Source organism: Saccharomycopsis crataegensis (genome assembly GCF_037102585.1).
Source record: "Saccharomycopsis crataegensis DNA, jcf7180000000075, whole genome shotgun sequence".
Lineage (NCBI taxonomy): Eukaryota > Fungi > Ascomycota > Saccharomycetes > Ascoideales > Saccharomycopsidaceae > Saccharomycopsis > Saccharomycopsis crataegensis.
This window is the reverse complement of record NW_027043822.1, coordinates 788615-812514: the sequence shown is the minus strand read 5'-3', so window position 1 is coordinate 812514 and position 23900 is coordinate 788615. Positions and strand designations below refer to the sequence as shown.

Below are 23900 nucleotides of genomic sequence, written 5' to 3'. Positions count from 1 at the left end.
TTAATTTGAGAAATGTGATGTATTTTTCAAAGTCAGATAGATGGTTGGATGGATGGAGGGAGGGGAGAAAGGATTGTAGAAGAGCGTAGCGTAATGATAATATTTGGAGAAAGAAACAAAATTGTTCAGAAAAACAAACCCCTCGTTCGTTGGAAACAATTATTAACGGCGATTGCTAAGATAATCGTTGGATGTGGATGTATTGTGGGGTAAGCAGAAAGTTGCAGAGTTGGGGATATATATACACAGATTGGCTGATCGACCAGCTGTTGTTACAATTGTCAGACGTCGCTTATGTATGCTGGATGGATGGATGGATGGATGGATATCTGCGATGGTGTTATGTTATACTATTGCTCACAACACAATAAAACACAACATCTATATATATATATATATATATATTATTGTGACACATACTAATTCTGACGGCTATGGCTATCTAACGTGTGCCCAGAAAATAATAATATAGTGAGGAGGAGGAGGAGGAGAAGGAGGAGGAGGAGGGGCTGTTTGGGTAAGTAATGATGGATGGCCGAAGGGAAAGAAAGTGTCCACTCGTCTGTGCTTGCTGCCAAAGAGTGTGTGAGAGAGAGAGTGAGAGAGAGAGTGAGAGAGAGAGTGAGAGAGAGAGTGAGAGAGAGAGTGAGAGAGAGAGTCCTTCCTTCCTTCCTTTTCTTCCCCCATCTGATCGGTGGTGGCCACTGAGACACGCGGTGTGGGGTACGTACGTCAAGTTATCCGTTCCGTTTTGTTTGCCAATGCGGTCATCATCATCATCAGATGGGATGGGATGGGATGGGATGAGTGTTTGTAGATATTGTAGCTGGAGATATTATTAATATCTTTCAACGGTTGCGTCACATCACTACTTAAACACCACCAATTCCCCCCGTTTTTTTTTTTCTAATAAAAAGATGGCAATTTCTGAATAAAATGATATAGTGATAGGATAGAATAGTAAATACACTTGAATTCCCAAAAATGTCCGATGAAATTAAACAATCAGTCTCTCATATCGAGGACGCCGCCGATGAAAAACCAACCATCGAAGAAGCTTCCACTGCCGAAGTCTTCATTGAACCCTCTGTCGATGCAAAAATCGCCACTCTCAAAGAAATCGTTGGTCCTGACCGTGTTGCGTTAGAAAAGAAATTAGTCAGACGTTTGGACTACATGATTTTACCAGCTCTTCAAATCATTTACATCTTGAACTACTTGGACAGAACAAATATCGGTACAGTATGTATATATATATATATATATATATATATATGATCCTTGGTTAACCAATTAGTATACTAACATCACCACCATTAGGCAAGACTTGGTACTTTGGAAGAAGATACAAACTTACACGGAACCCAATACAACACAGTTATTGCGATCTTTTTCGTTGGGTATGTCCTTATGCAAGTGTTCACCAATTTGTTGTTGAACAAGGTTAGACCCTCGATTTTTCTACCTTGTGTTATGATTTGCTGGGCCACCGTCAGTGCCTGTTCGGGAGCCGTTCAAAGTTATGGCGGCTGGATTGCCGTGAGATTCATCTTAGGGTTTGTCGAGTCACCATTTTTTGCTGGCTCGGTGTTCTTGTTATCTTCTTGGTACACCAAAAAAGAATTAGCTTCAAGAATTGCCTTGATGTACGTTGCTTCACAAATGTCCGGCGCGTTTGGTGGGTTGATTGGCGAAGCGATTCTCGGTAGATTTAGCCACGATAACCTTGGGATTGCTGCCTGGAGATGGCTCTTTATTATCGAAGGGGTCATCACCATTCCAGTGGCAATTTGTGCCATGTTTATTTTACCAGATTTCCCCCATAACACTAAATGGCTTAGTGAACAAGAACGTGCGCTTGCTCAATTGAGAATCATAGAAGAAGCCAATAGAGAAGACAATTATGAGACCCAATCCCTTAAAAAAGGGTTCACCGATGCTTTCAAGGACCCAGCATTGTACATGATTTGGATTCTTCAACTCTCGATTTGCACAGCTGCTGGGGTAAATGCATACTTTCCTACTATCGTCCAGTAAGTGTTTTTTTTTTTTTTTTGAAGAAGATTATTCTTTTCACTAACATTATTTATTTCTTCAGGACTTTGGGTTATGGCAGAACCAAGACTTTACTTTTGACCGTCCCACCTTGGATTGTTTCTGCCCTTTGGTCTATCGCAACATGCTTCAGTTCCGATAAACATAAAGAAAGATTCGGCCATATTATGGTTTCCTTGGTAATTGCTCTTGTGGGATTCATCATCGCTGCTAGTACCATGAACATTGCTGCTAGGTACGTTTCCATGATCATGATGTTGATGATTTATGGAGGTTTAACCACTGCTTGGTCTTGGGCGTCTACTACCCTTAGCAGACCTCCAGCCAAGCGTGCCGTCTCCATCGCGTTCATCAATGCATTTTCTAATATTTCTTCTACCTATTCCAGTTATTTCTACCCAAAAAGTTCGGGTCCGCGTTACTTGCAAGGAATGGCATTGAATATTGGATTCACCGCCCTTGCCATTGTGTTCACCATCATTACCAAAGCATACTTGGTTTACAGAAACAAGAAATTGCAACAGGCCAATGAAGAAGATTTGGCAGTTGAAGGTAAGCGTGGTGGTTCTAAATCTACCGCGTTAGCTGACAAGTGGTATTGTGACCCTCATTACAGGTTCACCACTTGAGCCTGTCATTTGGATGGTTAGTTTATATATCTTTTTTTTTTTTTTTTTTTCCTTTTATAATCTTACTTCTTTATTTCATTATATTCTTGTTTTTATTTTGATGGTTTCTAATAGAACTGACTCCTGTTTTTCTTATTGTCTCTGAGTTCCAATAGAACTAATCGTTAGTCATTGACGATGCTATTGTATAAATGTTGAGGGCTCTCTCACAGTATTTGAAGCCCTGGATAAAGCAAAGCGCAAAAATAATCACCACACCACACAATAAATAATAAATGATGAAATATAATTGACCAGGGCTCTCTCTCTCTCTCTCTCTCTCTCTCTCTCTCTATTTTTGCTTCTTGCTGAAATATTGTTTCCCTTAATTATATTCACCAGCTGAAACAAAAAATACAATTAATAAATAATCTCAATGGCAACAGTATGGGCCCAAAAAGAGTTCACCCTTTCGCGCCGTGAAAAGGGAGTGTACCTCATCACCAATGAGGTTCTTCAACAGATTAACAAGGACTTATCGCAAGTACAGATCGGTACTGTCAATTTGTTTGTCAAACATACTAGTGCTGGTATCACTTTGAATGAAAACTTCGATCCTGATGTCCGTACCGATATGAACAATGTTTTGGATCATATCGTCCCATATAACCAGCCATATTGTAAGTATTGTTTATTTATTTACTGCTTTAGAGCTATTTTTTTTTTTTTTCACTTTCGAGCCTGTAATTTCATTTTACTAACCACTGAAAGACCTTCATGTCGACGAAGGCCCAGATGATTTGCCAGGTCATATCAAGACCTCTTTGATCGGTCCTTCCGTGACTATTCCAATTAAAAATGGCCATCTTAATGTCGGTACTTGGCAAGGGATTTATTTGTGCGAGTTCAGAGAATATATGCACAGCAGAACCATTGTGGCTACCATCACTGGGCAGAAGAAGTGATGTGATTCAATGAAATGATGCTTTTTTATGTTTTTATTCTTTGTAGTTGAATATATTGTTAATTGTTTCAGATTTTTCTATTCATTTGTACTTTGTAGCATTCATTCTACAGCATATTGCCGCGGTCTTCAATGAAGCAAATAAAGAACAATAATTATTGATTTATAGTATACAAAAGAGGGTTATATTTTACAAAAGTTTGGTTTCCTATCATCACCAGGTCATATTCAATCATCATCATCGTCACTATCACTATCACTACCGTACCCTATCAAAAACCCAGAACTTTCGACATGTTTTGTCGATTTCAATTTTTTTTCTTCAGGCTTAGCAGCATCATCACCAAAAGTATTTTGTCTTTTCTTTGAAATTTGTTTTGAATTTATGGATTCTCCATCGTTTAATTTTTTGGGGGTATTTCTATTTTCTGAGATGGTCTTCCGCTTTGGCATCGTTTGTGGGCGCTGTTCGTTTTGATTGAGAAGATTTTTGATGGTATTCATAGCTTGTTCCTGTAACTGTCTTTGATTTCTTGCCTTAGCTTGAGGATTTGGATCCTCGTTAGCCCACCTGAGATTCAATACTTCATCTTTGACTAAACTTTGATGGGCCATCGCCTCTTTGGCAAACTGCGCGTTCCACTCATTTTCAAACGTCACAAACGCACAATTCTTTTCATGAATCACCCTGAATCTCTCGATCCTCCCGAATTCCCCAAACTGCTCGCTAATAACTTGTTCAATGCTAGAGTCTCTGGGAATTGCATCCAATGGCAATTTCCCAACGTATATCGTACGATTGGGACGCAAAAAATTACCAACACCCCCCATATCGTCACGATAATTGCTGAATTTATCACGTCCAAAACAATCAGTGGTAGCGGGAAACGCATCTTTTGTTTGATTAGGGATTCGATGGAGATAATCACAATGTTTGCCTTTATGGCAGCATCCGCGGGCAAAGAAAAGACAAACAAACGAATTTGGAATCTTGTCTGCTTTAGTATACCCCAGATCTTGCTTTACATTGACCCTAAAAGGAGACTTCTTTTGATAATTTTCTTTTGACCCCCAGTTGTAGTACCAGATATTAAAGATATTCCCGGTCTGTTGGGGTTTATCATCTTCATCGAGAACTGACGGATCGACTTGAACTCTGGCAGCCTTCTTCTTCCTCTTTTTCTTTTCAGAGATATTCGGATCTACCACCAAATCTTGTTTAGATTCCCCACTCATATTAAAAGGTAATGTATGATCCAATATTTCTAAGATATGAAATACTACTTACTTACTTAGATTTTTTTTTTTTTGCCTCATCACCCATCTTTATACCAAAATGATCATCTCTCGCACGTGATGAAAAATATTCTCTCTCTCTCTCTCTCTCTCTCTCTTTTTTTTTTTTTCTCTTTCTTCATATCGTTAATGCTCTGTATAACTGCTAACTCTCAGTTTAATGGATTTTTTACCAAATAATTTTCTAGGAAAATAGCTACATAGAAAAATTATGGCGATAAAGAACAAAAAAATAGAAAATGCCAAGATCATAAAACATAAGCCTCCGTCGGCATTTAAGTATTCCAATACAAACAAGATCTTCAAACTTAAGGCATCTTCCCCGTTCATGTCAAGCGTTAAACAGATTCAGAAAAAGCTTTCGCAAATCGAAAAACTGATTGTTCTTGCCAATGCCCGGAATAAAGGGGCAAACATCGTCAAAGAAAAGTACCTCACTGTCGTGGGGTTGCAAAAAGTGATACCTAAACTCCTTCAGGTGGCCTGCTATTTCCAAGAGCGTCATCATCGGGTGGAAATCCTTACAAAGACCGTGAACACAATAGACGAGTTTCAAATAAGGAATTCCCTGCAGCCATCCCAAGGAGCGGTCGATAGAAATTGTGACACTGGAGAAATCGTGGAAGCCACAAGTAGTTGTTTGATCAACGATAGCGGTAGCGAAGAAGAAGAGGAGGAGGAAGTAGAAGAGAGTCTCATACGGAAACGTTCCATTGCCGGCTTGGAATTGAAGATCCATATTTCTAGCGTTTGAAGAAGACATTTTGTTGTTGTTGATCTCCAAACAATGAGAATTTTTTTTTGCTCTTGCCCAAAATAATTTTATCATTTTCTGTTTTTCTGATGAATGAATCCCGCGCGAGGTTTAGAACTCAGTGATTGATAATTGTAATATAATAAATAACCTTTTGTGTACAATAGATAATTCGTTTCTTCTATCTTTTGGTGGATCATGGTACATTTTTTTTAAAAAAATAATTCTATATGTATTCCATACTACAGTTTCCTCGCTACATATCTACACTCAATCAATAATAAAGTCAGATGAGGAAAAAAAAATTGCTCATATTATTATCGTAATATTACCATTACATATCATTAATCATTTATAGCTTTGAATTGATTCGGCTTGATCATCGCCGCTGGATGCCTTTTCAATTCGTCCGGACACCTACTAAGTTGGGATTTCCCAATCATATTTTTCAAGTCATACAACACTGCTTTATCATCTTCACCGTTTAAATAAGTAATCGCAGTACCTGTGCTACCCGCTCTACCAGTTCTACCGATTCTATGGACGTAATCCTCAATGTTTTTGCTCATTTGATAATTTATCACTAGCGAAATGTTGGGAATGTCAATCCCTCTTCCAGCAACATCGGTAGCTATTAAAATATCGTATTTGCCGTTCCGCAAACTTTTAATGGCGTATTCTCTTTGGTCTTGTGATTTGGAACCGTGGATCACCACCGACTTCAATTTGGTATTCGATTCAATCAATTCATGCAATGCCTCGATGGTTTTCTTGTAATTGACAAAGATGATAATTGGCGGTCTATACTTTCTAGAACTTAAGACGTCTAGTAACTTTCTGTTCTTCATTTCATCGTTAGTTACAAACTCAACCTTTTGCTCCACCGTATCCGCAGCCTTTTCAGGATTACCAATGACAATGGTATTTGGTCGATCGAGATATCTTGAGGTCATTTTTTCAATCGCCGGAGGCATGGTTGCGGTGTACATCATCGTGATGTTTCTTTTTATTTTCAATCGACGAGCCACTTGGCTTCCAAAAGTGGTTTGGATCTTCGGCAATGCCGATAATATCTTATTCACTTGTTCTTCAAATCCCATATCGATCATTCTATCGGCTTCGTCCATCACCAAATAAAAGCACTGGTTCAATACTAAAATCTTTCTATCCAAGCAATCTAGCAATCTACCAGGGGTTGCAATTAAGATCTCCACCCCATCTTGCATGTCAAACGCATTAGTTTCTAACTGGTGGCCCCCAAAGATCGCCACAGCATTATATCGCAAATGTTTAGTAAACTTGGTGACTTCAAGATGGATTTGTTGGGCTAATTCTCTGGTAGGTGCTAAAATTAACCCATATGGGCCATCGTTTTTTGTCTTGGAATTTAATTTAGGTAAATTGTTGAGATATGATAGAAGTGGTACCACAAAACTAAGGGTCTTACCAGACCCTGTTTCCGCAATCCCCAAGACATCTTTATTATTGAGGGCGATAGGAATGGCAGCTCGCTGGATTGGGGTAGGTTGCTTATATCCTAGGAGATCTATGACGCCCAACACTCTTTCAGGAATCTGTGATTCCTTCCAGCTTCTCAACGGATTTTCGGCGATTGAACCTTTGGAGCCAATCTCAAAATCTTCTTTCAAGATACGCCAATCTCGACTGGTCATTTCATCCAATGATTTTTCTGTCCAATGCTTATCATCCCAATTCAATTTTTTCGATAATGATTTCTGAATACCACTATCGACAGAATTGTACGCCACCAATGGTTGGTAGTCCGAAGAAGTATCATCTTCATTATTCCATTCGAATGCAAACTTCTTGTGTTTAGAATCTCTGTTGGCCCTTGGCTTCTTGACCGGTTTCTGAGAATCACTGATAGCGTTTGTACTTATCTGCCGTTCTAGTAGTAGCTTTTTGGCCTTTTTTTGTTTTATTGACTCTACTAATTGTTGTTTCTTCATCAATTCTTCCTCTTTCAACTTGTTTGCTTTCTCCTTGATCAATTTTTGTCTTTTTGATTTCTTGAGAAATGTCGGCTTGACAATCTTGAAAGCATCATCATCATCATCATCACCACCATCATTTGCATTCATTTTTCAACAAGGATTCTTCTATCCTTCAACAAACGTTCACCAATGCTGATTTTGTATAATCAAAGCGATTCCTTTTTTTTTGTGGGTGCCCTTTTTTGACAACCGGCACCAACTGCGCGGGTCGATGGGTTCGCCGATGAGATTTTTCCGGCTGCATGAGATTTTTTTTGTTTCGGTAAAGCGAAAAACAAAAAGAAAAAGTGTGGTTGGGGGTATGGTATATAAGAGCAGTTCTTCCTCCCCCCCTTTGATTTGCAAGGCTCGCCAGGTATATTTGGTGCTCGTATACTCTCAGAGCTTTGAAATATTCTCTCTTCTCGTTATAAAAAAAAAAAAAAAAGCCTTCTGTTTTGCTTCGTTTTTTTTTTTGGTTTTTTTTTTTGGTTCCCTGATTTATTTTTAACTTGACTCTTTGACACAAAGAAAGGTGCACCACCCTCTCTATACATACACATTACCAAATAATTGGAGCCTATTTATAAAAGATGATATTTCAACTTGAAAGAACGAAATTACAGGTGTTATGCGCCCTTATATGGTGTATTGTTTCTGCTGGCCCAGTTTTCGGCTTTGCTGCTTTAAAGCCAGTGTTGATTGCCCAAGGGGTGTACCATGAGAAATGTCAACAAGAAACTCTATTTTCTGGGAGCTCCCCGTGTGCCAACCAAGATTTATCGTTAAACTATTTGTTCACTTTATCCGCGGTGGTTACCAACGGGGCCTCATTGATCGTGGGTGCCATTTTGGATAAATATGGGCCAAAAGTGTCTGGGATAATCGGGGCAATCTTATTATTCATTGCCTCGTTAGTCATGTCCAATGGTTACTGGTTGATGGAGTATTTCGATGCCTACTTGATTGGCTATTCGATTTTGGCACTCGGTGGGCCATTTGTGTTCATTTCGTGCTTCCATTTAGCTAATGCTTTCCCAAAAAATTCGGGGCTTGTTTTGGCGTTGCTAACTGGGGCATTTGATAGTTCATCGGCATTATTCTTGATTTACAGATTCATTTTTTTCTCCAACCTTGGAGAGAAATTCAACCTTTCTTTGAAAACTTTCTTCTCATTCTACATGATTGTTCCCGTCTATATCTTATTGTGTCAAACTTTCATCTTACCAAGTGAGAGCTATTCATCATCACCGATGCAAAAATTAGACAATGACGAAATCGCAGACATAGATGAGGAATCCGCCCTTATTGATGCCCCAGTTGCCGATTGTATCGATGAATATTTACCAATTCAAATTCCAAGCAATGGACCATCTGATCTTTTGAACACCATCAACGAAAGTTTGTCAAGATCTTTGCAATCCCCAAGCCAGAACATCTTGACTGACCAATATGCTCATTCAAGATCCAACTCTTTCAATCAACGGGTTATTAGCTCAAGATCTTCGTTTGCTAGAGAGAATAATTTGCTTTTAAATGCCAATAACCAATTAGTCAATGACGCGGTGTTCCTTGAGGAATCTGACCAAGCCACTAAAAACCAAGTCGCCGATATTCACAAAACTATCAATCAGGCCATCAGTTCAGAAATCCAGAAAAATAGCAACCATAATTTAGATAATTCGCTTGCCAGTAGCGTGATCTTGGATAGTGTATCTATTATTGAACAGACTAAAGCTGACGAAGAAATGGCGTACGAATCTGGTATTGATGGAACTTTGCACGGGGCTTCTCTCAAGGAACAGGTGGGCAGTATTTGGTTCTTGTTGATGGCGTTATTCACCTCGATTCAAATGTTGAGAATCAACTATTTTGTGGCGACCGTTAGATCTCAAGAGGAGTTTTTATTGGGTGATCCTCTTGCCGCTAAGAAAGTCAACGAATTTTTTGATCTTGCGTTACCTATAGGTGGACTTTTATCCATTCCGTTCATTGGAACCTTGTTAGATAATTTCAGAACCGTGACGATTCTCAGTATTTTACTCGGTGTTTCCTTGATCATTGGAATAATGGGAATGATTCCTAATGCGACTGCAAACTACATTGGAATCATGTTTATGGTCCTTTACCGACCATTTTATTACACTGCAGTTAGTGATTATTGTGCTAAAGTATTTGGTTTCACCACCTTTGGTACCATCTACGGGGCAATTATTTGTATTAGTGGGTTATTCAATTTCGTGCAAACTGGCTTAGACAACCTTACTCACATTACATTTGGTATGAATCCTATTCCAGTGAACTTACTTCTCACATCTTTGACTGCCATTATTGGGGGAGTTTTGATTATCTTTGTCAAGAATCATAAGAAACCAAAGAAGAATGTTCTCATTCAAAGCGATCAATCAAATTATGGCAGTATTGAACAGTAAAATTACCATTCTTATTTCTGTTCGCTATTTGTTTGGATATTGTAATAGAAATATTCTGAGTCTTTCACCATTATTCTTTAAGTTTTATATAAATATGTTTATACATATATTTTTTTAGCTATTAAGGGGGGGTTACTTAATATAAACCGGTATTTTTCCATATTCTATAATAATTCTTTATATTATTTTTTAAAAAAAATAAAAAAAAAAAAAAAATTGCTGAGAAAACTTATGTTACTTCGAGTCGAAAAACGAAAATATAAAAACAAATCTTGTATATTACACACGCTAGAATATGCCAATATTTACCTCCTTAAAATTAGGATACGTTTCCCATGATAACCAATCGCTCGTACTGTTAGGTATCAAGCCCATAGCGTTCAACTTATAGATACCAACTGCCAAACACACCAACTGCGAAGCAATGAATGCCAATTTAACAATCACCACATCGTACTGGACCTCTTCCAATTCACCGGGATCACCACCTTCCAAGAACTCAAAAGGCTGGTTGAAATTGAAAATTGCCGTGAGAGGATTAACAAGTTGCATTAATGTCATTGAAATGGAAAAGATTTGCAACGTGTTACCGGTCATATAGTTCATCACTAAGGTCATAGGTAGGGACTTTACCGGAGCCAAGGCAACCTCCCAGCCCTTCTTTATCTTCAAATCATTGATTTGCTTCCGATTATTCACTGACTTCGTTGATTTTGGTTTAGTGATCTGAAATGTTCCAGTAGTTTCCTTGAATCCAGTTGGAGCTTTCAAATCATAAGCGGTTTTACTGGAAGATTGTTAGTTAGGAATAAAGCTCTCAAAAAGAAAAGAAAATGCAAATATAAATTGGAAAAATTCCCTCAAGCGCCGCAAACAAACAAAAAACAACAAAAACAACAAAAAACGTACTATATTGGAGGGTTTGTGAGTTCTTCGTACCACGACATCTTGTTATTGTTAGTATATTGACGTTAGTGGATTTGCCATCAACAGCGTTTTTAATTTCCCACTGCTTTTGTTTAAAAAACTTGCCGGATCGGTAGCAGCTCCTGGACGGAAACATCACTGCAAAAAACTCTTATCTGATTCGATTCATCAAATATTAATCAATTAGATTATTCATTCACCAAGAATATCGTTGGAGCATTCAGAACACTTTAATTATGCAATGTTGTTTCTTGAAATCATTGTTTCCAGAAAAGCGTCCGCGCTTCTTTCAAAGTCCTTGATAACAACAATACAGTCAATGAGAAACAATTGTCTTCATATAAAGTAACCGTACCACACATTCCAACAAAAATATATCTAAAGAAATGGGTTGTTTTTTTTTGTGTGTCGATTCATATTATTGAAAAAATCAGTCCATTATTATATGTATCGTGATAACGTCGTGGCATGGCAAGCAAGCGTAAAGCTTGAGCAAGGTTACGAAGTCATCACATAATCTTTGCCATCTTTGTAATTTGTTTCTTTGTTTTTATGTGTATGGATCGTACGTTAATAATTGATTTCTCTTGACACTGAGTGGTGAATCTATAGCTAATTGAAAAAAAAAAAGGAAACTGACTTATAATTTCCTGAAAATACAACCCCTAAGAGCTTAATGCAAGTGTAATGCAAGTGTGCACTCATGTTATTCAAAAGATTTGGGAAGCTTATGCCAGAATTTGAATTATACCTGTTTGTTTTATAAGAAGTGAAATAGAAGTTGATTAAATACGCAAAATAACGAAGAATATTGAAAATTGGAAAAAAAAATTAAATATGCAAAGTATCAAAGAAGATTGAAAATTAAAATAGAAGTGATGGAGAATAATAAAGAATAACAGAAATTGATAGAAATTGATAGAAAGTTCTAACAAAGAATATTATACAATCCAAAAGGTCATTAATAACAATAATATGAACTATTAAGTCTGATAATATTAGCAGTCATTAGGAAGATCATGACTATGGTGATATAGCATATCTTAAACATGTCCTATGCTACAAGAGCATTCATTTCTGAAAAGAGACCATATTTATCAAACCTTCAAAGGAGATTTGAGCGTGAACATCTTCTCTAACAGCGATTTCCATGGCACATTGACATGTAACTCATTATCATTGTCTCGATCACCATCTTTGAGGTTTTCATCTTCAAGAACGAGTGAATCCCTAGCTACAAGGTATCCTCTTAAAAAGAATAATGCTGTGGCAGTAGTTGCAAATGAAATACCAGCAAATAATGCCACATATTCATACTGATGATGTTCTGAATTAGACCTTTTCAACCCTAATCCAATGATCGGGGACACTATCCCCGCAATGCCAATGAATACCCAAGTCATGCCGAAAGTTGCTGGAGCTCTTTTAAGTCCGGTGATACGAGGGATGATCGCCCCATTGGCACCCCAATTGAATCCCATAAGACCCCCGATTATTAAAGAATAGGCGTAAATTGTGGCCAAGTTGCGACCTGGCATCCACATTGCTAAAGTGAAAAGAGCACACACAGCATAAGTCCAGATCCCCACGGTCACCGCACCAAGCCGATCCGAGATAAATCCCAACAATGGACGGCCAATAATGACTCCCGTGGCCATTAATGCACTGGTATCGGCCCCTTGATCAGCAGAATAACCCAATGACCTCGTGGCGTCGGCAATGACGTATTGTACCGTTACAAAGCTCAAAATCGCGGTGAAGTTGTACACAATGTGCATCCAGAATGGAAACGTTTTAGCCACCGTCCCATCCCAGAATTTCAACTGGGGGTTAATGACCTGGGTTCTGGTTCGCAAAAGGGCTGCGGAAATCGATACCAACAGGAAAATAATGATAGCTTCAGTCCTTAGGGCCCACTGAACCGATTTGATGTCGATTATTCTCTGCATTGTTAAATTAAACAAAAGCGCTCCCATTCCGGCCCCACAAGTGGTCAACCCCATAGCAAAACTTCTTCGTTTAACAAACCATTGAGGAGGAATTGATGGGGTGTAACTACCAATTAATGATAACGCGAGGCCGCTCAATAATCCCTGGGTCAAATAAATTTGGTAGATTTTCGTAGCGTAAGAGGCACAAAAGAGAGATATAAACTGGCAAGCCCCGCCAGAAAATACCACAATGTTGGCATTGGAAATCCCAGCCAAGTAGATCACCAATGGCGAGAAAATTAGCCCGGCACCAAAGGAGAGCCCGGAGATCACTGAGTAAGCCATTTTACTTCCATCTTCAAACACAGAGTGTTGCATGTAATAAGCTAAAATGACAGAGAACCCAGCAATAGCTCCCCAACTGCACGCGTTGATGCAACACACCGCGCCAACCACTACCCAGCCATAACCTCCATCCGGGATATCAAAGTTCGATTTGGAGTTTTGTTCTGGGGGATTTTGCAATTCAAGATCTTGAAACCTGTTATTTTGATCCGATAGCTTGCAATGATTTAGATAGTCTTCACCCTCCAGTACAGCCCAACATCTGGTATCATCATCAAATCCATCCTGTTTTGCCACCGCACTTATCACTTTCTGAGATTTTATCTGTTCTTGTTGCAACAGAGATCCGTCATCACCATCAATTGAACCTTCTATCATAGTATTTGTTTCCTTTCTTCCCAATAGATCATGTTCATAGGTGGACATTTTTATTGATAATATAAAGAAAACCCTTTGGTTCTTATATCACAGGAGAGAAAACAAAGGAGAAGCACAATATCATCTCCGAAATGGGTAAATACGACGATATATATTCGTCATGACTGCACCTCCACTCCCAATCTAACATTTCCGCGATATATCATGTGATCAAACCAATATCTGGCATGCTCCACATATATATATATATATATATGACAGAAGAACCTTGAGTCCAAATAACAACTATCTTAACGTAATTAACACAGTCTCATATGTCGGGACATAGACAACCTTCGCTACAAATGTGTTGAGTGCAATTAATGATCAGTAAGATCTTTGGTAGATTTCATAGCAAAAGATACAAATGAAGCATAAGTGAAAAGGAATCTTGTTGCTCTAACCATCAGCTAAGATACCTTGGGTAATGTAAAAATTTTAATCAACTAACTACTGTCAATAACACCAAGCCTAGGTCACTTTGACGCAGCACGCACAGCATCATCATGGCAGACATGATGACATTTCCAAGCAATAAGGTGACAAAGCCTTTCTTATTTGCCTTTATTTGTATTACTTTATAATATACTTTGATATATATGTTATTTTTAGACATGATATATTCATAACATAAAACATAAAGGGTGTGGTATTATAAAAAAGAAATACTATTTCCCTAGAAAATCAAAAAAAAAAAAAAAAAATGTGAAGTAGCATAAAATCAAGAAACGTATGGCAAGCTGAATAGCTTTTTAGTTATAATTCAAAATTTGGTTTTATTTGGAAATTTCATTAGATTCCTCTTCAGATTGAGCTTCATAAAATTGTTCTCCCAGTTGATTTTCCTCCCTCAACCAAGAAAGACTTATCATCTTTAATAAAAAGCATTAAAATTACTAAGCTGGCACCCAAGCCCACTATGAAATTTAATGAGTTTTCAAAGTTTTTGGCAACGCGGTGTCTTGCTAAATCATCACCTTTTTTATATTCCATACTTCCAATGATACTATTGATAACTGCTGTACCGATACTGGAACCAACTTGTGCAACGGTTTGAACTACTCCAGAAACAACCCCTTGTAAATGCAATGGGGTGTTTTGCATTAAACCGGCAAGGATAACCACAAAAAACATGTTTATTGAATAACCCGCAATAAATCCACTGGCAAAAACAAATTTCCAGTAGCTGTTATGAATAGTGTAATTTATTCTAGAAATCCAAATGTACGCCCCGAGACCAACGAGCGATGAAAGAAGCAAAGTTCCCCGAAGGGTCAAGGCTTTCACAATTTTTGGACTGAAAAGGAATGAGCCACAAACAGAACCCATAGCAAGCGGTAATATCTTGAGCGAGGCGATAATTGGAGTGTCTAATTCAACATATTCAAAATATTCAACAAGATTACTTTGTAAGCAAATGGCAGATGTGTTGACAGCAAACATACCATAGAGTAATAACTTGATGTTTGGAATTGCCAAAATTTCTGCTGGAAAAAGCGGCTGCGTATCTACTCTCCAATCAAATTTACTAGTGAAGTCTTGTTGTTGGTTTGGAAGAGACTTCCGGAATTTCTCCTTGTAACCTTTGATATAAAAAAGCTCGAAATAAAAGAAGCAGGCAACAAGCATAAATCCAATTGGGAGGGTGATATAAACTTTCGGGGAATTCCAGCTGTTTGCCGCTTCAGTAAAACCTACGATGATCAACAACAAACCAGAAATCATCAACAAAACTCCAAAGAAGTCCAAGTTCCTGAATTTCAAATTTTTGTGGCCCTCGGTTTTTTGAATAGGAATTATGAGGAAATATAGAAACACAAATACTGTAAAGGATACAGAAAAAGTGAAATAGAAAATCCCCTGGTACCCAATACTTCCTTCATCGAACGCCCCACCAAGAATCACCCCGAGACCTAGAGCGCCAGTGACAGCAGCTGACAAAACTTTAAGAGCAATGAATCTTGCCTTACCTTGGAAATAACTGGCAATGATTGCAAACCCCGAAGGAACCAAAGCAGCGCCAGCAATACCTTGGAAAGCTCTGAATACAATAACTGCGTAAATAGATTCATCAACTGTAGCTGCTAGCAATGAAAAAATAGACATGCATAAAGTGCCTACAACGAATGTATTATGAGGACCAACAATATCTCCGACTTTGCCAAATACAATAATGAATGAACCAATGGTCAACGCATACACTGACAAGACCCAAGAGGCAGTGGCGATTGGAACATCAAACTTTTCGGAAAGCGAGTAGAAACTGGTGATTGCCCCTGTAACATTGAGTTTATCGATGATTAAAGAAAGAACTATTAGACCGAACACTAGGGGTTTTGGTCTGTATTTCATAGGTACGATCTGTTGACCTTTGGATAAGAAATGTGAAGTCATGACGCTGCTGTTTGAGCGGAAATGTATTGAATTAAAAAAAAAAAAAAAGAGAACTGCAATAGAATATAATAAAGAATCAAATTAGACTCCTACCTCGAACTCTTTGACACATATTTTTTATTTTATTTATGCTAGTTACAGTATTTGAGCTTTCGCTTTGTATTTATACTCAGTGCATTGTTATTATGTCATCGTGAAGGTAGATTGAATCTATCTAAGATAACTCCGGCACACCGACATGAAAAATTCGTAATTAGGGAAGAGCGCCCTTAACGGCGGACATCTTGAAAGTGCAGTTTTATTCCATTTATTCCAACAATAATGCATCCATGGAGCTAGGATCAATTCAAAGCTAGAGTTTTGGAATAGCTTGTTGGTTGTGGTTTCTCTCACAGTTTCACCTGGGATACCACGGTCAATAAACCCAATTTGTTACTGGAACCTTGGTTTGGTTCGTGGCGTATTGTCGGCTGACTTTAATTCCGGTAGTGTTGGACGCTGTGATTATACAATGTATACCCACATGTAGCTGACTTGATCTATAATAGGGTTTAATCCTTATATTCTTGTGGAATTGTGCGATTATCATAAATCTAGATTTCCAAATCCTCCTTGAGGAAATCTTTTTCCGTCTTGATAAAAATGGCGCGTGACGATGATAGTGGTACTTTCCATGTTTTATTTGACATGTTTTAAAAATTACTATACATTCCGAATATTTTGTGATATGTTTTTTTTTTTTTTGAGAATGATATAAAACATTTACCAGTAAAGAATTTTTATAAGATTATGTTTATTGAAAAATGCAACGATGAATTATGAGAAAATGCAGGAAAAAATAAATGAAAATAAAACAGAGCAGAAAAGATGAAAAAGTCTAACCAATGACCAAGAACAATGGTGATGGAGAATGCAGATGGAAAGAAAGCAATGCTAATGCGGTAATAAATTTGATGCAACAATATGATGATGAAGTTGAGATGTAAAAGTGATTAAAAATGCAGGTCATTATTGGAAGATAGAAGAAAGAAAAAGATCAGAATTGAAGAAGAGAATTTTCTTTAACAATCGACCAAAGAAGTGACTTCCAAGTAAACTGGTTTACATTGAGCACCCAAAGATTCATCATACAAGTTGTAGAAAGTACCGGACAAACATTGGTAGAAAGTGGTGGTTTCACCGATGGCCAAGTTGCCATTGTAGATAGACCAACCGGCAGCGTAGAGAGCACCGGCTTGTGGTGGTGGACCATCGAATTGGAATTGTCTGTTAGCAACAATAGAACCGATTCTTCCCTTGCCATCCTTCAAGATAGATTTTTCCAAAGTCATTTGCAAAGTACCATCGACTTTACAGGCAACGGCAGTAATACCATCTTTAGTGTTTTCGGCAGCAACAGTAGCGTTGACAGAAGCGGTAGAAGTGGCTTGGATTTGACCATCAGTAATTTGAGAAGCAACATTAGTGGTAAGAGTAGTGGCTTGGATTTGACCGTCACCAATTTGAGAAATAGCTTGGGCGTGAGTGGTGGTAGTAGCTTGAATTTGACCATCACCGATTTGAGAGATTGGTTGAACAGTAGTAACTGGAGCAGTAGAAGTAGAAGCTTGAATTTGACCATCACCGATTTGAGAAATGGCTTGGGCGTGAGTGGTAGTGGTGGCGGTAGTAGCTTGGATTTGACCATCACCAATTTGGGAGACAGCATCTCTCTTAGCAACAGAAGAGGAAGCGGCAGTGACTGGAACAACAGCAATACCGAAAGTGCCGTCGTAATCGGTAGTACCACCAGAGACCATAGCACTTGGAGTCAAAGTAGACCATGGTTCAGAAGGAACGTAAGCAGCGATGGCAGAACCAACGATAGCAGCAGTAGCGAGAGTGTACTTCATTTTTTATTAAATATTGTTATTAGAGATATAAGAGTGAGTAAAACAATGAAATTGTTTTTGTTTGTTGATTGATGATAGAATAAGAAGAAAGAGAATAAATATGTTGTAAAGTGGAGGGTCGAAGGACAGTTATATATGGTATGGCGGGCGGAGGTGCAGGCCCGTCACTACAGGAAAGCGCCCGTCTGTATGAACATTGTGGCTAAAAATAGTAGACGAACGTTTGTTTGCTGGTGTAGTTCTGCATGTGCGTAGTTATCATTTCTTTATCTATATATTATTTTAGAGAAGTGAAGAACAATACTGCTTCTGTATGTGATGATGGCTTCCACATTGGTGTAAATATAACGCAGTCTGTTTAACAGAACCTCTCGATGATATTATTGTTAGCTGAGTGAGTGAAAAAAATGGGTGATTTTGATGGAATCGATAAAGCGAGGGCAGGGTTCCACCGTGGTGGTACTCATTACATCATTATTGGCGAATGATGATATTAATAACTTTATTTCTCGGTACATATTCTATATTTAATTTACAGCTCCAGAGTATTGTTAATACAAAACTCTGGCTCTGGATGTATGATCTTCTGTATTGAGCACACATTCCTACATCCGAATCTGGCAATATGGTGGCTTCCACTTATCATGGAGGGAATAGAAATTTGCTACTTAAGGATTTAGTAATTATTGTGCTTACAATCTGAGTAGTTAATTGGAAGAATCAGATTTAGCTAATAAAGAACCAGTATACATTTAACCAACCCCAAACCAACTTTATCCTGCTGTAATGTCTGGGAATACATAACTTAATCCTGCTGGAACTGTCCCAACGGGAGCATAACAAGTGGGGAACACTGTAGACGCTCAACAGCAATAAAGAAAATGGAATAATGTCAAGATAAGCGGTGTAGTGGTCTGACAATCGCCGGGGGTCCGGAGCCGTTGAGTATGTAGATTTTTGCAAACACAAATCCTCATTCATTTCTTCATTTCGGCCAAGAAAAAATCCTCAAACCCGTCTAATTCAGCCAACGGATACAATTAAGCGGATCCATGTTCCAAGAAAACCGGATTTATAACCTGTTAAAAACCCCACATATTTTGCGACTGCAATTGTTGGTAAAATAAGAAAAACAACTTATAAATAAGTCCCATATTCTTAGGAACGACAGTATCCTGTCATTACTGTATATTCTAGGATCCAGCACCACCTCTTTTGCTGTCAAAATCCTCTCTTGTTTGTTTATTTATTTATTTATTTGTTATCTTTCTATTTACCGATTGATTACATATGCAACCAGTTAATATCTGCTTCTTATCTTCGACTTCTAAGAGAACTCTTGACTGAGTTAATACCCGATCTATCTATCGTCTTTTTGGAGGAAAAGGTACCGACCGATACGATATACAGGTACACAACCAGATCCCATGGTCATGTGACACATGTTTGTTTCTATGCCGCCTGACGTTTTCAAATGTAGTCAAACGCAAAATTGGTATGCCTTCATCCTGGGGGAGGCCCCGCGTTAATTTGATTGTGGGCGATGTTTGGGTGCGGTAGAGTTGTGGAGGTATCAAAGAAAAAGTAGAAACCCCAATTTGACACATACTCTGTGGATCCGATGGGCCTTCTATATAAAAAAAATATATATATTTATCAATCATCCAGAAAAGACGGTACACAGAACCAAGTAATTCATAATATTTCCTTTATCTAACAATATGCCTGCTGTACCTTTCAAGGTCCGAGCATTGTACGATTATTCATCTGAATATGACGATGATCTTAACTTTGTGGCTGAAACCGTTATCACCGTCACCAACATCGAAGATGAAGAGTGGTACTCTGGGAAGTTCACTGATCCAACAACCGGCAAAGAACTATCTGGTATTTTCCCAATAAATTTTGTTGAAACCATCAACGAACCTATGGTTCCTAGCGCGAGACCTCACCCTAAGAAGCCTGAGATTGCTGCTGAGGATGAGGTGAGCAACGAGCAGCCTAACCAAGATGAAGAACAAGAAGTCAATCCAGAACCAATTGCCACTACACCTGAGACCATCCACAATGATATTCAAGCTGTAACACAACCATCAAAATCGAAATCTGATAATGCTTTTTTTAACAAGATTGCCGCCTTCAACACTGCCAACTCCGCCCCTATGTTACCAATGATGAAGCCAAAGGAAGAATCGCATGCAAATAAACCATATTTCGGTGGCCCATCTTCATATGTCCCGCCCGGATTTGGCTCCAAGAAATCTTCTAATACGTTTTCCCCGTCAACAAATGCTCATCAAGAGGCCTCAGAAAGTACCGTATCTGGTCAAGATGCTATACCAGAGGAAAACACCCCAAAGATGAGTCTTCGAGAACGTATTGCGATGTTACAGAAGACTCAACAAGAAGAAGCGAACCGGGAATTAGCCTCATCTAAAAAAAAGTCTGAAAAGAAGAAGAAGGCTGTCCATCAACCTCCTGTTTCAGCAGGCTCGTTGGTAGATACACCTATTTCAGAATCAGAACCGGGATCCGCTGCTATTTCCAGAAAGAGTACAGTTGGTGAATCACTAACAGAAGACCAAGTTGCTGTATATGGTGGTGAATCTATAGAAGAGCAAAGTGTCCAGGAAAATATCGAATCTAAAGAAGATGAAATCACGCAAGGTGAAGAAGGTGAAAATGAAGAAAAAAACAAGGAAGCTCAAGAAGAAGGTGATGAAAACAACAAAAAAGAAGAAGAAAAAGAAGACATTGATGAAGAAGATGATGAGGAAGAAGAGGAAGAAGAAGAAGAAGATGAGGAAGAAGCTCGCAGACGTCAATTGAGAGAACGGATGGCCAAATTATCAGGTGGCGCAGGTATGTTTGGAATGATGGGTATGAGTCCATTTGGGGTTCCATCATCAACCAAGAAGAAGACTAAACCAAAGACTGAAACCAAAAAAGAAATTGAAAAACAATTAGAAGAGCAAGAACAGGAAGATTTGCCACGAGCAGTTCCCATTTTACCCATTATTGGCAGTGGCGCTTCTGCCCCTGTACCAATTCCAGAATCTGAAGCTCCAAAAACCGAAGCCACTCAAGGATCTATAAGCAGATTATCATCATCTTCTAATGTTTCTGAAATTAGGGACTCAATAGATGAAGAAAGTTTCGCAAGCACTAATGAAAATCCAGCAGGTGCCACACAATTCGAAGATATGCCAACGGTCACTGATGAAGAAGAATCTGAAGAATCTGAGGAGTTGGAAAAAGAGAAGGCAATTGAAGCTCAGCCACCGGTGGTAGTTCCTGATGAAGCTGTCTTCGCTACTTCTGAAGCCGAAGTTGATTCAAGCTCTAAAAGCCTACCGGTAGAAAAGAATCTCGTCCATGATGAACACAAGGGTGTATCTGATAGTGAGAACACGGGGTATGAGGGCGACGAGGACACTGAACCCCCAATACAAGAAACACATGGAGATCAGGAAGAAACTGAAACTGATGGCGTAGGCGCAGTTATCAACCCAGTTTTGCCAACAACTAAGGGGCCTCCTCCTCCTGTACCAATGGATGTTCCTCCAGAATTGCCTAGATCTATTCCACCACCAGTCATGCCGGGCAGTGCTGCTCCTCCATTACCAAGATCTGTTCCTCCTTCTGCTCCATCAAACCCTGCTCCGGCAATTCCAGGAATAGTTAATAGAGCACACACTGTGCCCGAAAAACAAGCAGTATCTGATTTCACCAATGACGGTTCATTTAGCAGGCGCAATTCATTGTTATATAATAAGCGGCAATCTGTTGATGGCAAGATGATGTCATATGAAGATAGAAGAATGTCTGTGGACAGCTATAAATCGTTTGCAGTTGAATCTTCTTCTCGTGAACCATTGATGGCTTATCGAACCATGACTCGGGAGCTCGCAGTTGAGGATATTGATGTTTACGAATCGGCTGACTGGTGGCACAAAAAGGAATTACCTCCATCATTACAAGCGCAGGTTGGCAAAACCCTTATCTATGAAGTTGAAGAGTCTAGCTCCAAGAAGCGTGGGAGGATCACCATGATTACTAAGGATTATTATATTTTGATGATAAGTGAAACGTCATATAGTCAGAAATTGATCAGTGTTACATTTGATCAAGCCAATATTGATAACGTTGGGTTCCAAATCACCAATATTCCAATGGCCGATAGTGATAAACAAATGGGGCTTGAGATTTATAAATTAGCTTCTAAATATAATGGCCACACTCTTGATGGGTCACAAAACTTTGTGGCTAAGATTTTCCAAAAATTACCAGGTTTGGTTCCCCCAATCGGGTTGAATTCTTTTGGGAAATTAATTTACCATAATGAATCGCATAGAAGTGTCAATCAAACTGAAGATTTCCAACCAGGAGACATTCTTAGGATTTCTAGTGCCAAATTTTCAGGTCATAATAAATTACGTCAAAAGATTGTTTATGAAGTCGGGGCCAAAGAACCGCTAGTAGCGATCATTGGTGAATTTGATTCGATCAAGATGAAGTTTAGGGTTTTTGAAAAAGATTCGAAGAACAAGATCAAGCCGGTTAGTTATAAGATCAGTGATTTAATCAATGGCTCGATAAAAGTATTTAGACCTTTGGCGAGGGAATCCATTGGTTGGTGAATGAATGAATGAATGACAGTATGTGTAGCTCTGCGTTTGATTATGAACTATTGCTCCTTAATTTTTTCAATATCTGTTTTTCATGTGTTTTTTTTTTTTTTTTTTTTAGTTTATTTGAGATTTATATATCCGGCGAGCTTGGATAAAAATATAAGATATTGAATTGACAGGAATGTGATGTGGCCCAAAGTAAAAACTCAAAATATTCCATGAAACTTCAAAATTTCAAATTATTTACTTCAAATGTGTTGCTTTATACTTATATATGTATAAATATAGTGTATATCGGCATCCTGATAAATTTTATTGTAACAGTTTTTTGCCTAGTTGCTAATTGGTTTAAAATTTGACAAACTACAGGAGCCCTATGCCATGATGATCTACTATTACTACATTTGCTAATTGACATTATCCTGTTGTGTTTGTTGTTTGTACTTAGGTTATATGATGAATTTACCCATCGGCCTATGATGATGAAATGATTCTGGGGTGGATAGTTGTTATCCAATGGTGTTTACATTGCTCGAAGATGAGTTGTTGGAGGTGTCTTGTCGATAAGCAAAGGTATATGGATATTATCGAATCAGGACTTTTGTAACAATTCTGCTGGATCTAGATGGTTAAGGGGCTTTACACAGATCATGGAAAGAATGAAACAAGAAAGGAAGGAAGGAAGGAAAGAAAGGATCTTCTTCTATTCTAAAGATCTGGTAATCCTGTTGTCTACATTAATTAATCTGTGGATAGTAATAGAAAACATACAAGATCCCACTAAAAAACTAAACATTGGCCAAACTCAATTAATTTAGATCCAATGCCTGGCCAATAATAATAATAATAATAGTGTTCCTACCACTTCTGCGAGCGAGCGAACGTCGCGCCTCAACATTTATATCTTTCAATAAATAACCTCTTTCCTTCATTTGATCAAATTCTTTTTTTTTTTTTTTTTTTTGTTTCTCTCTCTCTCTCTCTCTCTCTCCTCACTGCATTGTATTTTATTTTTGCTCATTTCCTTGTATTATCCTTATTTTCTTTTTCTTTTGGGTTTTCAAGCAATCTTTTCTTCCCTGTGGTATTATATAATTATCATCATAACTAAATGATGATTGATGGTGCGTGACGTAAAACGTTGGTGTGCGTCAAAATTTGAGAGTGGAGTGGAGTGGGGTGGAGTGGAGAGGGGGTGTTATTTTGGTTTTCGCCGCACCGCCGCCACGCCGCCACGCCGTTTCCTTCAAGGTGTGCCGA

At 38.5% G+C, this 23900-nt stretch overlaps 11 protein-coding genes across 11 annotated transcripts; 5 read left to right on the top strand and 6 right to left on the bottom strand. All coding sequences in view use genetic code 12, as the record gives it.

Annotated features, from left to right (window-relative positions):
* Window positions 1-984: 984 nt before the first annotated feature.
* Window positions 985-2684, top strand: DASC09_024900 (uncharacterized protein; the record flags this gene model as incomplete). Its single annotated transcript, XM_064996093.1, has 3 exons — window positions 985-1242; window positions 1321-2033; window positions 2099-2684. The coding sequence occupies 3 exons, from the start codon at window positions 985-987 to the stop codon at window positions 2682-2684; spliced, it is 1557 nt and encodes a 518-aa protein (XP_064852165.1).
* A 415-nt stretch (window positions 2685-3099) lies between these two features.
* On the top strand, window positions 3100-3628 carry DASC09_024890 (YjbQ family protein; the record flags this gene model as incomplete). The annotated part of the gene is made up of 2 exons (XM_064996092.1): window positions 3100-3343; window positions 3435-3628. 2 exons carry the CDS (start codon window positions 3100-3102, stop codon window positions 3626-3628), a joined length of 438 nt encoding a protein of 145 aa, XP_064852164.1.
* Window positions 3629-3855: 227 nt separating this feature from the next.
* On the bottom strand, window positions 3856-4863 carry CWC2 (active spliceosome conformation promoter CWC2; the record flags this gene model as incomplete). Its single annotated transcript, XM_064996091.1, has 1 exon — window positions 3856-4863. One exon carries the CDS (start codon window positions 4861-4863, stop codon window positions 3856-3858), a length of 1008 nt encoding a protein of 335 aa, XP_064852163.1.
* A 271-nt stretch (window positions 4864-5134) lies between these two features.
* POP7 (ribonuclease P/MRP protein subunit POP7) lies at window positions 5135-5677 on the top strand (the record flags this gene model as incomplete). The annotated part of the gene is made up of 1 exon (XM_064996090.1): window positions 5135-5677. One exon carries the CDS (start codon window positions 5135-5137, stop codon window positions 5675-5677), a length of 543 nt encoding a protein of 180 aa, XP_064852162.1.
* A 344-nt stretch (window positions 5678-6021) lies between these two features.
* On the bottom strand, window positions 6022-7779 carry PRP28 (mRNA splicing protein PRP28; the record flags this gene model as incomplete). The annotated part of the gene is made up of 1 exon (XM_064996089.1): window positions 6022-7779. The coding sequence occupies one exon, from the start codon at window positions 7777-7779 to the stop codon at window positions 6022-6024; it is 1758 nt and encodes a 585-aa protein (XP_064852161.1).
* A 485-nt stretch (window positions 7780-8264) lies between these two features.
* On the top strand, window positions 8265-10103 carry DASC09_024850 (uncharacterized protein; the record flags this gene model as incomplete). Its single annotated transcript, XM_064996088.1, has 1 exon — window positions 8265-10103. The coding sequence occupies one exon, from the start codon at window positions 8265-8267 to the stop codon at window positions 10101-10103; it is 1839 nt and encodes a 612-aa protein (XP_064852160.1).
* A 288-nt stretch (window positions 10104-10391) lies between these two features.
* On the bottom strand, window positions 10392-11050 carry EMC4 (chaperone EMC4; the record flags this gene model as incomplete). Its single annotated transcript, XM_064996087.1, has 2 exons — window positions 10392-10890; window positions 11013-11050. The coding sequence occupies 2 exons, from the start codon at window positions 11048-11050 to the stop codon at window positions 10392-10394; spliced, it is 537 nt and encodes a 178-aa protein (XP_064852159.1).
* Window positions 11051-12127: 1077 nt separating this feature from the next.
* On the bottom strand, window positions 12128-13732 carry DASC09_024830 (uncharacterized protein; the record flags this gene model as incomplete). Its single annotated transcript, XM_064996086.1, has 1 exon — window positions 12128-13732. The coding sequence occupies one exon, from the start codon at window positions 13730-13732 to the stop codon at window positions 12128-12130; it is 1605 nt and encodes a 534-aa protein (XP_064852158.1).
* Window positions 13733-14539: 807 nt separating this feature from the next.
* DASC09_024820 (uncharacterized protein) lies at window positions 14540-16117 on the bottom strand (the record flags this gene model as incomplete). Its single annotated transcript, XM_064996085.1, has 1 exon — window positions 14540-16117. The coding sequence occupies one exon, from the start codon at window positions 16115-16117 to the stop codon at window positions 14540-14542; it is 1578 nt and encodes a 525-aa protein (XP_064852157.1).
* A 1061-nt stretch (window positions 16118-17178) lies between these two features.
* On the bottom strand, window positions 17179-18009 carry DASC09_024810 (uncharacterized protein; the record flags this gene model as incomplete). The annotated part of the gene is made up of 1 exon (XM_064996084.1): window positions 17179-18009. One exon carries the CDS (start codon window positions 18007-18009, stop codon window positions 17179-17181), a length of 831 nt encoding a protein of 276 aa, XP_064852156.1.
* A 1721-nt stretch (window positions 18010-19730) lies between these two features.
* BBC1 (Bbc1p) lies at window positions 19731-22649 on the top strand (the record flags this gene model as incomplete). Its single annotated transcript, XM_064996083.1, has 1 exon — window positions 19731-22649. One exon carries the CDS (start codon window positions 19731-19733, stop codon window positions 22647-22649), a length of 2919 nt encoding a protein of 972 aa, XP_064852155.1.
* Window positions 22650-23900: the final 1251 nt, after the last annotated feature.